Source organism: Anabas testudineus, chromosome 2 (genome assembly GCF_900324465.2).
Source record: "Anabas testudineus chromosome 2, fAnaTes1.2, whole genome shotgun sequence".
Lineage (NCBI taxonomy): Eukaryota > Metazoa > Chordata > Actinopteri > Anabantiformes > Anabantidae > Anabas > Anabas testudineus.
The window spans coordinates 22,356,212-22,373,001 of NC_046611.1; the positions used below are offsets into that span (position 1 = coordinate 22,356,212).

At 39.0% G+C, this 16,790-nt stretch overlaps 1 protein-coding gene and 1 long non-coding RNA gene across 4 annotated transcripts in view; one reads left to right on the plus strand and one right to left on the minus strand.

Moving 5' to 3' along the window:
- Positions 1–16,790, plus strand: part of LOC113163104 — a 33,899-nt gene that overhangs the window by 12,829 nt on the left and 4,280 nt on the right. For 2 of the 3 annotated variants that reach the window (XR_003298870.1, XR_003298872.1), the window contains 2 exons: positions 7,283–7,351; positions 7,449–8,671. This is a non-coding gene — a long non-coding RNA (uncharacterized LOC113163104). Of the gene's footprint in view, positions 1–7,282; positions 7,352–7,448; positions 8,672–16,790 lie in introns of those variants that run through there. The other variant, XR_003298871.1, reaches the window with a different exon arrangement.
- On the minus strand, positions 13,363–16,027 carry en2a (engrailed homeobox 2a). Its single transcript, XM_026361440.1, has 2 exons — positions 15,541–16,027; positions 13,363–13,745 (listed from the first exon to the last, which is right to left on the minus strand). The coding sequence occupies exons 1-2, from the start codon at positions 16,025–16,027 to the stop codon at positions 13,426–13,428; spliced, it is 807 nt and encodes a 268-aa protein (XP_026217225.1). The 3' UTR covers positions 13,363–13,425.

Consider the following 16,790-nt stretch of genomic DNA (forward strand, 5'->3'; position numbering starts at 1 on the left):
GGGGACACAGTATCAAGGTTTTGAGGTCAGTAGGGTCAGACTGTTTAATCTAAAATATTTTGCATAAGCAATTGTGTGTGCAGAGGGACTTCTTACACTTTCAAATAGTTTAAAGGACTAGACAGGAATCATTTATTGCAAACTTCTCACAATACAGCAGGAGAAGATGCTAAATATAACACATTGAAAATCTATAAGCATTACATCAAAGGACAAAATTGATGATGTGATTAGTTCTTATAAGTCATGTTAGACAGTAAAATAACTAACATTGTGTGTAGAACAAGAATTGTTTGCCTGTCTCCTACAATAAGTTGTTTATTCTGTGGATACATTTTCAAAAAGGTTTGGATCCTTCACCTGTGTTGTAGGTGTTAATCTGTTTTCTATTTAAGATTTTTTGTGTTCTGGTTTGTTGAAAACAAAAAGAAAGAATGAGGGGGGAAAAAAGCTTCAGGTGAAGACTAACATACAAATTAATTTATCATGTCTATATGTTCCAATATTTTCCCCACATATACATGGTTAGGCATTTAAGTCTTTAATAGACAAACCCCCATATGTTTGATTTTTTTTCCCCCTCAATACTCAAACCTGCACAGTTGCACAAGTTGTCTTGCTATTGTGCTCAGCAGTGTGCAACTGCCCATGTTTGCTGGAAAATGCCAAGTGTCGTGTTGGTTCTTGTTGGTTTCACACAGGGGCTCAAGTACCTCCATGGAACCCAGTTCTCAGGTCTCCATAGGATTGAGTGTTATTTCTAGCTTGTTGGTTGCAGGGAATAATGAATACTCTGGAAGTCCTGATGACATAATTTAGAGATTGCTATGGAAAAATAACTAATTAACTAAAAAAACTACAGCTTGGGATTACGCTTGCGTGCTTCACTTGACTGGCACCACCTGCCCTCTGTATATCACACTCCCTTTACTTATCCCACAGCTGTGAAATAGAGCCGGTGTCTGCCAGTTATGTGCAACTCCCAACAGGCACGTACACAGTGAATGAGTGTGGGATGGACTTAAAAAAATCTGTATCTGTATTTTCTGTTTTCTTCACTAATAAATAAAGACATATACTGTAGGTACATTGAAGTCCAGGACTGAGAGTATGATGGGAGAATGATTCAGTGGTAGAAAAAGTAGGGGAACTTCCTTTAGTGTTGCTGACTTTGGGAAAGTCTCAGAGAAGTCAGGTCATCGTAGAGGATTTGTTTCTAGGCAAATAGTGCTAATGTGTTTTTCTGGTCAGTATTTGTTTTACAGCTTGACCTGCTGCAGCTTTGTTTTTCTTGCATTTAGTCTGAAATATGTTAAAACATGTGTTGGGAATAGACATTTAACAGGGCAGGAACATGGTGGATGACCATATGCAGTGCTGTATGAGATGTTGCTTCAGTTCTGGCTGTGATTTTGAATCTTTTTTTTTTTTTCTGTACACTACCTGCTTCAAAAACTGGTAGTAGTACTCTATGAATATAAAACAGTTGAGACTTTCTGAGACTTATGTGTAAGATCGTCTGATCTTATGCAAGTTTGAATATTTATGCCAGTGTTGCGCTGGCATAACAAGTTCAAATCTATAAAGTGATTTTTTCTAAAATTGTCATAAGTTCAATTGTATGAAGAATAATAATTGGCAACCACACTCTGCTTCTGACTTCCACACAAGTAAAATTTTACTTATGCATGCTTCACCAGTATTTTAACAGTATTTACTAATGTTGTCTTGTGGCAAACTCACCTAAACAAAGCTCCAAAAAGAGTCTGGTTCTAACTGGAATTTTGAATTCTCTCTTGGTATAGAGGCCTTTTTTCTGACTGCTTTTATCAATAATTGCAAGGCCAAAAACCTCTTATTAAGAAGACAAGGAAAATATCAGCCACACCCCTGTGTGTGTTTTAAAATTGTTTGAATGTTGGTCAAAAAGAAGCAAAATCTTAAGCGTGCAAAATTTCATTTATTATTAATTACAATTATTGAAAGGACAATCAACGTGGTTTACAACTAACTGTCTAAGTTGTTTATAAGCCTATTAAATCCTGGTTCAGATGCAAGTCAGTGCATTCAAACTGATTATAAAGACATTATACCTCTATGTGCCACAACCTCCTCTGGTTCTACAGTTTGGAACTTGCACCTTTACTTGGCACTGATTAAAAATATACCTAATGTATTCCTCTCTTGAATAGCAGACAGATCACATCGCTTCACCTGCTTCAGCTTATTCTCTTCCATATTGTTTTAATATAAATGGCTCACCTAGAAATGACACGGATGAAAAAAGCAGGTGTAAAGTACTTTCAGGATGTTGCTGCATCACAGCAGGGATGAAAAAAGACTGTTCTCAGGATATAGCTGTCAGAAAGCATACCTGTAGACTGTCATTCACATTGAGTTCATTTTTACGAATCACTGTTTATCTGTGCCATCTGACCATTTTCGACTACTTAGATATGTGTGTTTATATAGTTATGTCATGCACTTCACTTTTTTTTTTTACTTATTGAAATAATTGTTAAAAACAGAAGGGTTTAAGCCTGGGTATGATTCATATAGAGTTTCTGTATAACAGGGGAAATGAAGGATAAAAGCAAAATAGCTTGTAGAGAAAAGGTAGAAAATGAGAAGTTTAGTAAATGATTGAAAAGGTAAATGATTTACTAAAGTCCTCTGTTTACCTTAAAAAAACGTGTCCTATTCCAGTCCGAAGATATGGTATCCTTAACACTAGAACAGAATTTAAGACATTACACAAAATTGCAATACTTAAAATCAGCTTTACATAATTATTTGGAGAGTTCAAAGCTAAACGTTATAAAAAAAAAATCAGATCTAGGTGCTTGAGTTTTACCTTGGATATTCGGCATGTCCTAGTTCTACCAATAATATGCATATAAAGCATGATTCATTAAAACATCAGTTTGTTCTAGCAATGCTTTTAATTTTGATTTCATAAATCTCCCTTAACTAACCCGTTAAGGATGACGGGCCTGTCTGAAAACTTGAATATATACATTACTTAAAGCTTATGGTAGCTGGTTATATATATATATACTGTAGTGTGTGTGTGTGTGTGTGTGTGTGTGTGTGTGTGTGTGTGTGTGTGTGTGTGTGTGTCTGTGTCTATGGAGCATAGAGTTTAGAGACATGACAGTAAAGTCGTTCATGGCCCAGACCTTTCTATCGTCTCTGTTTTTTTGTGTTGAATCATTGAGTGTCAGTTCTAGACCTAAAGCACGTTATCTGTGTGATTTGTAGCTTTTTTATGTTTTGAAGGTAGATTTGCGTACAGTACTTTTCTCATTATGCCTGCTTGGATTGTGCCAGTTAAGAGTTGTATTTTAGGTTATGTATCTTTGTTATGAAATCAGTTTTCACAACAAAGCTAATAGCCCCATATGGGCAGCCTTCTCAATACTCAATATGTGCATTCAGCTTTCTCCTGACAAAACCATTCAAGATCAAGGGCAGCATCACCTTTGCCAGTAATGAGATTGTTTATTTACCAAATTTCCTTGTGGACTAAACCTGTGAGAGAAAAACAGGCCATGCATAGCAGAGCACACAATCAGCATTAGCAAAACAGAGCTCCAAAAGCCCCAAGTTATACAATTTGTGACAGTATAACACTGTGTAGTTTATCCAGATGCCTTCATGTTGAACATATAAACCTCTCAAAGATGTTGCGGAAGTGAAGACCAAATGATTATAAAGTAGTCGTACTGGATTTTAAATTGGGTATAATCTTCAAACGAGAGCAATGAGGACTTCTTAACTGGTCTCTCTGTCATTAGCACTTTTACGAGTTAATTTGAATGGCTAGCCATTTATTTTATAACATTCTGCTCTGGTCGACTGAGAAGATGTTCAGGTGACTGATTACTCTAGTAAATAATCTTTTTTTTTTACACAAAGAGTAAGTATTTATAGCTTGGTTGTCTTCCTATAATATAACTCCACTAGTGACACAGCACAAACAGGAGATAGACAAAATAGTGGAAAAAACAATAAAAATGAATCTCAGCTATAATATGGTACTATTATGTGGAGTGCCTGTAAGCAGCAGTTTTCAGCTATGGCACAGGTCTAGTAATAAGCACTTGTATTTATTGGAATTTTCAATGCAAGTGGGTTAAATGACCTGTGCCAAAACAGCAGCTGTGTCCAATTTAAAAAGAAAAGCCAAATTATTTAACATGTTAAGTGAAGAGTCAAAAGCCATGAGGACATGGGCACAAGTGGAAACTAACCAACAGGGTTAAGATGGGCACACAGTACAGTTTGTTGTGTCTGACATTGTACTTATTGATAATTGGAAAAAAAAAAACAAAAGTAAGAAAGCTGCCCTTTATATTTAGATTAAATGTCTAAAATTATCACTGTTACAATAGACACTAGTGTATTAAAAACACAACTATATATATATTTGGTGCCTTTCTTCTCATTTCCATCACAAACTGATTAGTATAAACCAATTAAAAACAATCAATACCTTTTAATATTGATAGTTTGCAATAATAATAATGATGTATGATTGGCACAGTTCTTTATTTGATGCACAGCTGAATTCCATTTTGCTTAAATCCATCCATGATTTGTAGGCCTGCTCATTAGAGCCCATGTACACGGCTTTATTTGCTGATGTAGATTAGGTTCCAATCTCTACGTAAATGTGTGGGGCTTTACTGTATGTTTGCTTATCTGTCCAGCCATCCCATCTATTCAAACAGCGTTCCTTTCATTTAAGGCTGTGTGCTAGCTGGGCTTTTTTTCCTGGGACCTTTTCTGTTATTTTGGGACCAGATGGCGAGGGGCACAGAAGCGCCTCTTTTGTCCAAGCACCCCTGTGAAAAGAGGCTGCCCTCCCTAATGTAATCAGCAGCACCGGAAGGGTCCATTTTGGGCTGTGAAAGAAGACAATTGGGTCTGGACACGTCCAGATTACAGAAACGCAGAGTTCATCTCTCGGCCCTGCCCCCTTTGACCAAGGCCCTGGCATGGAGGATCCTCAGCTTTGATCAGTGGAGGGTGGATCTGCTGATTCGACCTTAAGAGGGCCAAAGGCCACCCGTCCCCCACCCTGTTTACCCTGCACTTGGCTGCTGTTGACACCTCCTTCCGGAAGAGCCACAGGGTGGTGAGTTGGGGGTACCATGACCTGTCTAGACACCGTTACTGGCTGCCCTGGTGTTGCCAAGGGGACATAATGAACTTTGACCTCAAATGTAGTTGGTTAGCAGCCACTCTGAGCAACCAAGAAAGACATCTTCAATCTCCAATCTGCTTTTAGGGGCCATGAGCATGAATTTATTGGCAACCTTCCTCTTTTTGATTTTAATACTTGTGTGGCATTTTCGCTTGGGTTAAAAGGCTTCAAAACTGTTGAGCAAGGCAGAAAACAATATTGAAAACTCTGAAGTGAGAGTTATTTATGAAATGAAAGTAACTTTTCTGAGAATTGAAAAGTTTATCTAATCCCATGATGACATGGAGGAGTGACATCCTAACATTAAGTAAGTCGTGTTATATTTTATTCATGACTGTTTTCAGATTTTAGTACATATTTGGATCTTTTGCATCTCGTGGACTGTAAGTATTTTTTAAATTTATTGTGAAGTTAATTTTCCTTTGTATCTGCGTTCGCTATGTATTCTTTCACAATGCTGAAGCTTAATAGTTTTTCTGAGCTGAGAGCCATAATTGCAACTCTAATTATGTGTTACCTATATAAAACTGTAATTTTTACTTTCAGTATATGATGTGCAGCATATTCCTTAGCTCTTTCCAAGATGCACTTTATCTTAAACTGTGTTTACAGAAAGCATGTAGGTACACAGCTCCAGTGGGAAAAAATGAAAATATTCTACACAGATTGTCAAGACATATTTAGCGCTACAAATAATGCTGTTATTTTCAGTTTTAGTACTTAATGTTCTCTGATGTAGGTTATTGAACTTTTCTGACTTTAAACATCTGTCTTTGACTATTTTTGTAGATAATTAAGATGTTTTGTTTGTTTGTTTGTTATTTTGGTTAAATTGTTTACAGATTAGTATATGTATATACTTATATAAATCTTTTGTCATGCACACAGTGACATATTGTTTCATTCTTATTTATCTTGCATTATAGTTAGTCCTTTACCAAGAGTCCTTGGTTTCGTCCTGAACCAAGACATAGCCAAATGTGTGAATTGGTTTTGATGTTGAGGCTGTTCCTCAGGAGTGGGTGTAGTGATTTCACCATCATGGCCGCCACTACCAACCCCGCCCTCTCGCCTGCCACTCAGGAACAGTTAAAATGGCAGCATGCAGCAAAATGAGTGAGAGGGGAGAAAGAGACGCCCACTACTGTGAGCTCAGGCACGGTCGACTGAGCCCTAGCTTGCCTTGTATGCCAAGTCAAACCGAGATGATTATTTTTGGTGTATTCAGTCGTTTGAGTCAAATGTAAAGACGTCTAGACAGACGGCGCGGAAATCAATGAAGGGTTAGCTTATTTTGTCATAGATTTATCCTAAATCTGTAGTTCACGATAATGCTCTATGTTCTGCCACTATATGTTTAGTGAGAGCTTCAAATTTGTTGTACATTCTTCTTTAAAATAAGAAATTCTAAATTATTCCAAGCATTGGCAAAACCACTGCTCTGCTATTTTACAAATGGAGCCAAAGAGAAAAAACACAGAATGTAATTTTTTAATTCAATGTGGCCCTCACAGCATTTTAAAGAAAAGTGTTAGCATTTTTTGAACTCTTCACCCATATCTTTGGCGAACTGCCATTTTATTCCCCAAATTGTTGGTTGCACTTTAGCACAAAGGCAACGGCCTGATTATTGCCGAATTTTCTGCTCTGTGGCATCTAACAAGTGAAATCAAACTCTTATTCCTGCACTCTGGTTTTTTTTGTTTGTTTGTTTTGTTGTTTTTTGGTTTTTTCTGCTGTAATGTGTCGTGGCTTGGATTATAGGCGTAGAGCATAGCATCTTTTGTAGTCTGAAATTGTGCAGTACAGTTTTTCAGTGACTACATCTATTTTTCATGTAGAAGTGTTACGATCGGTGCCCACTCAAACCCTTTACTCTTAGTCAGATAGCTCTGGTCATGTGCATATGTCATCATAACTAATACCAATTAAACACTATGTGCTACACTAACCTAGCACTGTTTCAGTGAGTTAGAGACTCATTTAAAGTCGCTCACAGAGTATAGACGTGTATATCTGATTTCAAAAAACCTAAAATTATATATTGCTCTCAATGTTTTTAAACCTTTGCAGATCTGGCTGCGACTAACAACTCCATTGCAAGGCCTTCCACATAGAAACTGCAGTGTGGAGAATTTTAAGGTAAATGTCCAAATCTTCTATTTTTGGCTCTTCCTACTCACACTGACATTTTATTATTGGCTCTTGGTGTGAATATGTTTTTTCTTCCCTTTCACAGTGTAGAGAGGTGGTGGTGGAAGAGGAGGAAGATGTCATGCTAAGGATGGGTTTTGGTGATGATGTTGCTGCTGTTGATGCTGCATCGAGCTCTCACTTTGTGCCTCTGTCAGCTATGATGCGTAACCACAAAGTGAGTGACAGGCCAGTCCCCAGGGAGAGCAGGGGGCCTGAGGTGAGTCAGATGTATCCTTGACCCTGTCTGGCTGTGTGTCAGCAAGCAACACAAACTCAGTAAAAAAGGCTAGAGCTGGCATGACTGTACATTGTACATCTTAATTTAGTATGTAGAAGAAGAATGTAGGAGACAGTTTTTAAGAAGCACCAAGAAATACAACCACATCGACTGCTTCTGTTTAAGAAATTTTCATTGCTTAGAGTACCTCAACTTAGGAATTATGAAATTATAATACAAGTATATCACGTTGCCACCAGAGTATGAAATGTTTTAGTCTTGTCTTTGTGGTATTGTGAAGAACTCAGTACTGATTTTAGTAAAAATTCAACATTGTTTACTTCGGCGTATGAAGATGCAGCAGGTGGGAACTGGAGAAAGAAGTAATAAAAGTAGCATATCTGTATCAACTTGTTTTTATGCTTCTTTATTACTGTTTTTTTTTTTGTTGCATCTACTTATTTTTGCTTAGACTTTGTATATATCTTAAGTTGCGAAGTGTTCTGATTTTAAAGAGCACAAGAAGTTAGCTGCTGTTAAAAAAAAGACCCTAAGTTTGTTAGTCAGATATTTCAAGAATGAATTTGAGAAAACTGCACAAGATGTGTTCCTAAAGGACTGACAAATCCTTAGTGTTCAAATGTAAATCAACTACCACTGTATAGGTATAGGTTAAAATGTTTTGGGGTGACCTGACCTTAGATAATGTAATGTTCACCTAGGTCTCCGTGGTTGAAATAACTGGTTATTACTTAAACCCAAAGGATTTCAGAACCTTGTAAAGAAAATGAGTTTTATTTTTGAATCGCTCTTCTTGTTTTTGTTTCCCATCTTATTCTCTCAATAAGTGAAAGCATGTCAAGTGTAAGGTTTTGGATTTGCTGTAGTCTTTTTTGTAATTATCACTATTGTTAGTGTTCATTCAGCTGATTAATCATTCAACAGAAAAGTGCAACAATTCTGAACAAATGTGAAGCAAATGCAAACATTTCCTTCTGTTCTCCATTGTCCATCTGTGGAAATCATACTGTATATCTTTTGAATTTGTGTTGATGACTGGTCAATAAAAGCAATTTTAAAAGTCACCTCAACTTCTGAGAAATTGTGATGGGCATTAGGATTTTTTAAATATAATTTTCAAGATAAAATGATTGATTAATGATTAAATGAGTGCTGGACTAAGGAAAATTGTAAACAGATCTATTAGCCCTAAAGATAATGGATTTAGACCTTGTTGTGTTCAATTAAAGATGGGTTCATATAAAAATAAATCATTATGTTCCACTTGTCAAAAATATAACCATCATATCAATATATCATTTTTAGAATTTCTACAATTTTACTAATACTGGGGATGTAGTCAATTTTAAATCAAATCCAACCTGCATAAAATGCGATTGAACCCAAAATGTAACTGAAACAACTATTGCTGTAACCTGGAAGACAAGTAGATTTTTCTAAAAAACAAAAGCACTGCTGTTCAAACCACATCATAAACAACTTTGTGAAATGTTAAGCGTAACATGATATAAAAGTCTAAAACCATGGTAAGTAGTACATGCATGTTTTTTTCTGAATTTCATTAAGTGAACAAAAAGAATCTTTAGTGAAAAGTCTTGCATCTTTTTTCAAGGGTCACTCAAACACGGTGTGTGAAATGAGAGTTGCCTGGGTGTGACTTTTCCAGAAAGCATCCGCTTGCTATTGTCTGCCTAGTCAACTTCTGCAGGCCCCAGTGCCCTGACTTCCATACATGAGAGATCAAGGGTTACCAAGGTGCTTTTGAGAAAGGAGGGCTCAATGTGAGAGGGGACAAACCAGTCCACAAAATACTCATTTCCTTTGCATGTTAGGTGCCCTAGTGGGGATTCAGACAGGGTCAGCGACACAGCTACTGGGATTGAGTTTTTTTCCATCATTGTTCTTAATGAAAACTGTTGCTTGCCTTTTCAGTGGCTTCTGGTCGCTACCTGCAGCCTGTACAGTATGTGGATTGATAATACGCTGAGTTTGCCCTAAAGAAAGTTTGTTCAGACTCTGGCTGTTTATCCGGTGCCAGACAGAGGCACCTCATGTAGAAAAGGTAAAAGTAGGTCTGTCCACCTCTCAAAAAGTTCAGTCACTGAGCCACAGCATTAACTTGTATTCTAACAAGATTAAAATATATTCGTCCAGGGGATTAACATAGTTAGGTGTCCTTTTGGCTCTTTTTTTCCTGCAGTGGTGCGGTGACAGTGGGCTTTGATCTGTGTTGCGAGGCAAGTGTCCTGGCTTGGACCTAGCCATTCGAGTGCCAAGTGTGAAATTGGCCTGATGTCATCCCCATTCTTCACCTTTTACATCTTTCACCACTTTAATTATGTTTCCGCCACAAAGCCCAGGCACCTCTGAGCAGATTCCACTCTGGCCGTAGGAAGCATTTAGAAACTGTGGGTAAATGACACAGTAGGGGAGGGGGAGGATGGTAGGAGAGGTCAAAGCAGGATGGGGCCCTTTGTGTTTAGAGGTAGACATTGATACTTCCCTGATGTGTCCTGCACTTTCTGAAATTGTCAGCTGCACTCCAGAAGGCAACTTATTCCCAGCATATTTGCAGTTCATGCAGCCTGTTCCAGCAGACGTGGTTACTCCTTTGTGTTATCTACCCAGATGAGTGGTCATTTATGGTATCGTATATCAAGTTTTTAGTTTTCATATATCAAGTTTAGACTTATTAGTTGCAGTTAAGAGCCCGGAACAACAGCCACTTGATGTCACCTGACCACCTGAATCTCATTTGATAATGATGATACGAATGATACGAATTACGAAAAAAACAAAAATAATAAATAATAATAAATAAAAGCTTTTGTTCCAGGAGAATGTGCCCATGCAGCCTTATGGCTTTAGTCACCGTTCATGCATTGGTGTCCCTATCTGAACTTCAGGGAGCTTCTCTGCCTGTGAATATTTTGATGGGGCTTCCTATTGATGTGCTGAATGAAGCACCAAAACAACAACGGTATGTGTGCATATGAGGAGGAACAGAAATGAATGAACTGTGCTGTGTGCGGAGATGTGTGCGTCCCAGGCAAGGATAAAATAAAACCAAGTGATAGTAAGAGAATATGAGTTAGTGAGCGAGAAAACTGTGTGTGGAGAATGGGTTACTGCAGGGCGGGAGGGGTGGAAACCAGCCACCTGCAGCCATGACAGGCTTTGACCTTCATTGCTCTCTCTTGCTCTCTGTCTCTCTCTTCCTCTCACCCCCTCCCTCTCTCTCACTCTTTCCTTTCGACTCCCCTTTCTGCCTTGTGATCGAAGCACAGGCTCTTTTCAGAAGCGGAGAGGAAGACTGACCATCGCGAAGACAGTGCTGGGAGCAGCCCTGTCTGCTCAAATGCTAGTCACTGGCCGTTGGCGTTCAAAGACTAGTGGTGCAAGTATGGAAATGCAGATAAGGCATTGTTGAGGAAACATGCCTGGGAATTGTTCAAGGCTTTCCCTTGCATAATGCTGGTGGTTTTGCAAATCTTTTAATCTTAAAACCTGTGAATTCTGTCCTCTATGAATCTGATGGTGAGCTACAATGAGTGGGTGCAAATTAATAATGTTTATGATAAAATCTGTGACTATTTGACATCTGGCCGCATTTATTTAAAACTACACTTCTATGTATTTGTCTAGTAGACAATTTAACCAGTGATGAATTTTATTTATTAATTAATTTTTTTCCCTTCATGCCTGCCGAAGCTCAGCTTGGTTGAAGGTCACATTTACTGCTTTGGCTCAGTACTCTCGTTTTCTTCTGTGTTTTTAGACCAACATATGAAGCAGTTGCGTCACATAGACATGTCAGAATCTTGTGTATAATCTTCAAGGTTTATTTACTCTTCTTTTGCAGTTTTCAGGAGGCAGTTAATTACACAATTAATACATGATACAAATTATGTACATTATACCAAAGAATACTTCCAACATAAAATAAAAAATAGCATTGTATTCTACAACTCTGTGTTGTAATTTTATTTAAACATGTTCATATATAGATAGATATATGCTGATGAGTAAATTCATAATGTCATACCAGCAGTTTTCATAAAGGCATTAAACTTGAATAGTCTGCATTTGAAGTAATACTGCTTCTCTGATTCGGCACAGTTCTGTTTCATAAAAAGTTCACCCTTGAACTTTAAGGCAAAGTGTGTTTCTGTTTGGTGGATTTTAATTCACACACACTTTTTGCAGATACACAACAAAATCACTTTGAAAGGCAAAAAGTCCACAATTTGGTATGGATACAGTCTAAAACTTAGCTCGATCATACTTTCGTCGATAAAGACCAAAGTTTATAAACACAGTTATTTGCCCAAGTACAACAAATTGCAGCTGTCATGCAAAGGCCCCATAAACAACTTTTCATTCACAAAAAATAAAACAAAAGAAGTTATTGCAAGATAAACAAGCAGTGTAAACACCTCAGATATCTACTCTAAAGCAACACTGGTCATTGGATAGATTTTTTTCTCAATATAATCTATATAAATACACATGAAGTCCTTTCAACAACGATAAGAGATTTCCAACATTTGTAATACAGTCACTGACGGATTTGCCTTCTTTTATGATATATGGATATGTAATAAAAATGTATATAGAGAAAGATTTAACAAGAACATCCAATAACCTGCATTCATAGTCTGTACTCAGGAGTGCGCAAAATGGTTGTCATCATTGTCTTTATGCTACAGAGTTGTTTCTGTGACTTTATAGGCAGCATTATAGCCTTCACTTAGCTACAAAAAAAAAGATTCATATTGCTATTTAAAACTATAATAGCTGCACTGGTGCATTGGTATCACGAATGAAATGCGCGCATTAATTCGTTTTAAAGGCTATCAAACGTCCACATACGTAGAAAAAGGGCCTAACTCAGCATTTTAGTTAAGTGGCGTGTTAGAAAAAATTCCGCTACCTCTCTGTTACTTATAACAAACTGTTCCTGTAAATTTCCATTTTACACAAAGTATCAAAATTCATAGTCTGCCCAATTAGGTCTTCGACTAACACTCAGAAAAAACGTCTTTCTCTGCCCATTTCACATCAAACACAACTAAGGAACCCAACAAGCATAGAAATAAAGTCGTGTTAACACTGATTTTAAATTCACAGTAGCCTGGATGCAGCAGAAAAATATTCTTTGGACTTAAGTTTGTTCACTTCACTGACAGATCGAAACGTCAAGTGCCAGTTAGTTAAATGTAAAATGATGACAATCATGGATAGCAATAGGCCTGTATAAAACAGAAGGGGTGCGTGTGGGTGTGTGTGTGTGTGTGTGTGTGTGTGTGTGTGGGAGGGGGCGACATACAATGAAAACATACCTTTATACAACATTTTTTATAGACGTGATATTGCAGAAATATCAAATATCTCTCTTTTTTTTAACAATTTATGCTGGTATACTCTATACACTGGCCCTTTACTTGATGAAATTATTGCATTGTAGGCTTGATTAAACCTCCCATATAACGAAAAACCCCACTATAATACTCCAATAGGAACCTATAGATATGATAAAATATTCCTGTAGGGACTCTTAGTAGTCCACTGACCTTACTGTTTATTTGTAGTATTTTTGTATGTATTCTATAGTGGGTCAACGTTGAGTACCTATATAGTAGAAGTACTTGGTGGTATTCTTATCTGCGGTGGGATCATTAAATATTCCTGTCGGTAGAGTTTCGCTGTGGTAGCCATATAAATCTATTAGGATTACTATAGGTTCTTTTTCGTCAGGAGGCTGTTGTTACTTCTCGGGAAATCAATCGCTGTCTGATTTTTCGTCTTTCGACGTGACGGTGGCGTGATTGTACAGTCCCTGTGCCATCAGGTGCAAGGCTAGGCTGTTTTTAGTGCCGCTGGCCTTCTTGATTTTGGCCCTCTTGTTCTGAAACCAGATCTTGATCTGGGACTCATTCAGGCCCAGTTCCTGCGCCAGGTTCTGCCGCCTCTGCTCGGTCAGATAGCGATTTGTCTGAAACTCCGATTTTAGTCTTTGCAGCTGTTCTGCTGTGAAGGCCGTCCGTGGTCGCTTGTCCTCTTTGCTGGTCGTTTTCTTCTTTGGTTTGCGAGATCTCGGCCCTGTAGAGGAGGGGATGTAGGGGTGGGAGGCACAGACGCACATATTGGACTGTTAGGATCATAACATTCAGTGAATATAGGTCAGAAAAGTCAACTAATTACGTTTAATGCCCGACAAACGATTTGATATCAACGTTATAAACCAGATGAGCGGTTATGTGTTTGGGTTATCCCGTTAAAAACTCCACGAACATTTCATCAGCGTGCCATGTCTCTACTTTGCATTAAGAATTGTGCACACACATTTATCTAAAACACATGCATCTCTTGAATTATATAAGGAGGTGGCGATTTTTAAACTTATTTCATCTCCAAATTGAAGATCTAAACAAATGGCTCTTGATGCGTCATCGGCTGGATGGTGGGAATAAGTTTTCCTGATGACAAACTGTGTAAAATATTGACACGTTCACTGAAGAAAACATCCGAGAAGCAAAACCTCCCCTCCCTCCCTGTGTCTCTTCATCGCTTTCACACACATAGACTACCTACATGTAACACACACACACACACACACACACACACACACACACACACACTGAGACCATCTTCAGCAGTATAGAATAATTTAGCAACACTGGAAAAAAAAAACCCCAGCAGCAGCAGCAGCGGTACATTTGAGCCACTGTTTTGTAGGTGAGTTGAAAAACAGGATAAATTTTAAGCAGCTACTTTGCATTTTTGTTTTTGTGGGCCACTTGAAAAGCTCCTCAGTGGTCAAACGTGAACGGAATCTGAGCAGCACACATTAGACACACATTAATTTTCCATCTGGATAGAGGCCTATCTGGAGCGTCGGGCTGAGTGTTTGTTTCTCTTCTCCAAACAGTGACAAAACATTAATGACACGGTATAATACAGGCCGAAGCTTTTTTTTTTTTTTTTTTTTCCCGGTGAATCAGCTTGTGCGTATCTTTTTTCCCCCCCAAACAGCCCATATAAAACTGTGCAGCTCTACAACTCGTAGTAGTCGCCTACGCCACTCCATACAGCGTTACATAATGCATGAGAACAAGTTGTACTCTACTGTTGTACTTGACGGACGCTTAGAAAAATACAGGATTTAAAACGTGCTGCAGGTTGGGGAGCTGCAACTTCTCTTGTCTTATAAATGAAGAGTAGAAATAATACTACTCACCACTATGGAAGCGTCCACCATCAAAACATTTAATCCAACCCTGTCACTACTTGTCTAAACTCTGACAAGCGCACCAAATAATATTTTGCAGACGCACACATTCTGTGGGAGACACGCAGCCTATCAGCGCGCTTATGTTTACTATATGTAGGACCTCGGTATTATCATATTCATAACCCGAGGAAATTTGCAAGAGCACTGCGCGATCGTTGTATTGGAAAAAAAAAAAATCTGTGCGTAATGCTTCACAAATAGTCGTTGTTGCGTTGCGATGCGTTTTAGCGAGTAATTAAAATAGGAAGATTTTTAGAAAGAGTCGCTGCTTTAAAGAAATATTTCGTTTTCTGGTGTTTACATTTCAAAGTAGGCCCACTCTGACCGGAGAGCCAATTTTAAAATAGCATTTCATCCTATTTTTCTACTTTGCACATGGGCGTGTTTTCCCCACAGTCTAGTTGGTTTGTGTTTTGCATTAAATATCTCACTGTTTCCACTTTCAAACACATTTCTATCCGTAAATGCGCGGTTTTACTGGCGCTGCATGCTTCGCTCTACTCTGCTCGGCAGAAGTCGGTCAAGGCATTCGGGGTCAGTGTAAAGGGGTATTTCAGGTTACCGAGAACAGGGTATGAGAAACGCATGTACGGTGCTACCAACCTGAAGAAGGCCTGTCCGAGTATCTGGTGCAATAGACCCAGGCTGGCCACAGCATGGGCTGGGACGAGGCTTGGTTTGAGCTGGCTTGGGAACTGTCTGAGTCTGAGCTTAGGCACTGGTCTCCGTTCTCCCCGCGGGGCTTAAGGGGCTCATTGGCGGCTATAGCGGGCTTCTTGGTCCCGGTAAGCGTGTGTGGAGTGGAGGTCCCCTCTGTCGGCACGGTGCTCCCTACCGGCTCGGTTTGAGGGGCAGCGGGGCTGTTGTGGCTCTCCTGCGAGGCCGGGCTGCACTCTTCAAGGGTCGCAGCTGGGTCCTTTTTCCGTCCAAAATCCGGCCGCAAGATGTTGTCGATGAAGAAATTGGTGACCCGGTGAGGGATCTGCAGGTTTCCCGGCGCCTGTAAGAGGGGAAGGATGGCTCTGTTTGATTCATCCACCGACTCCTGCCGCTCCACCACGTCTCTGTTGCCGTGATCATTTTCTTCCATACTGATTCACTTTCCCCGCTCCACTCTCTTTAACCCCTTTATTGCTCTCTCCGCTGCAGGCAGCTTCGCAAAGAACTTCGGGGAAATTAAATTGCAAAAAATTTCGAGCGTAAAATAAATAAAAAATAAAACTCAATTGCTAGTGAGTGCCTTGGACACCATGCAAAGCCATGCGGTAGTGTCCTCTGAGAAAAGCATACTTTTTGACATATATTCCCTCAATATCGGGTTACAACTGATAACGTAGACCTAAAACATGTGCCATTTGCGCACCATCCTAATGTTGTCCGATTTCAGAGTGCTCAGTGATGCCTACACCTAAACTAAACTAAGGGTAAATAAAGAGGCTCCTAAACTGATGCTCTAATACTCTCACTCTGGAGTTTTGTTCTTATTTTCAATACGAGCCCCTCGAGTGACGTTTTCCCACCGTCCTCCCAGACACGTGCCTTTCACCAATAGGATGGCAGAAACCAGGCCACGTGATGCAGACTCCAAAGCAGTCCACAAACGCCCATCCTCGCCTTAGTAAAGGGAAAGAGTCCTGGACTAACGGAGAAGAAGCCTAATTTAAATCCTGTGCATGCCCTCAGATACTCCCAATAATTCCTCACTGTTTATGAACCTGTAACTTGTTTTTATTATTAATTTTATGGAGTTTTAATACGCCAAGAAAAACACGACGCACAAACAGGCTGTTTGTGTTTATAAAAAAACAATAGGATTTTGAAGGATCGCTGGTCAAAGTGGGTTGCGGGGACCC

Excerpts from the sequence above, each read along its gene's own strand:
- en2a (XM_026361440.1), bottom strand. The coding sequence starts at position 16,027 with ATGGAAGAAAATGATCACGGCAACAGAGACGTGGTGGAGCGGCAGGAG. Across the intron at positions 13,746-15,540 it reads CTCGGACAGGCCTTCTTCAG|GGCCGAGATCTCGCAAACCA; the intron begins GTTGGTAGCACC and ends CCTCCTCTACAG.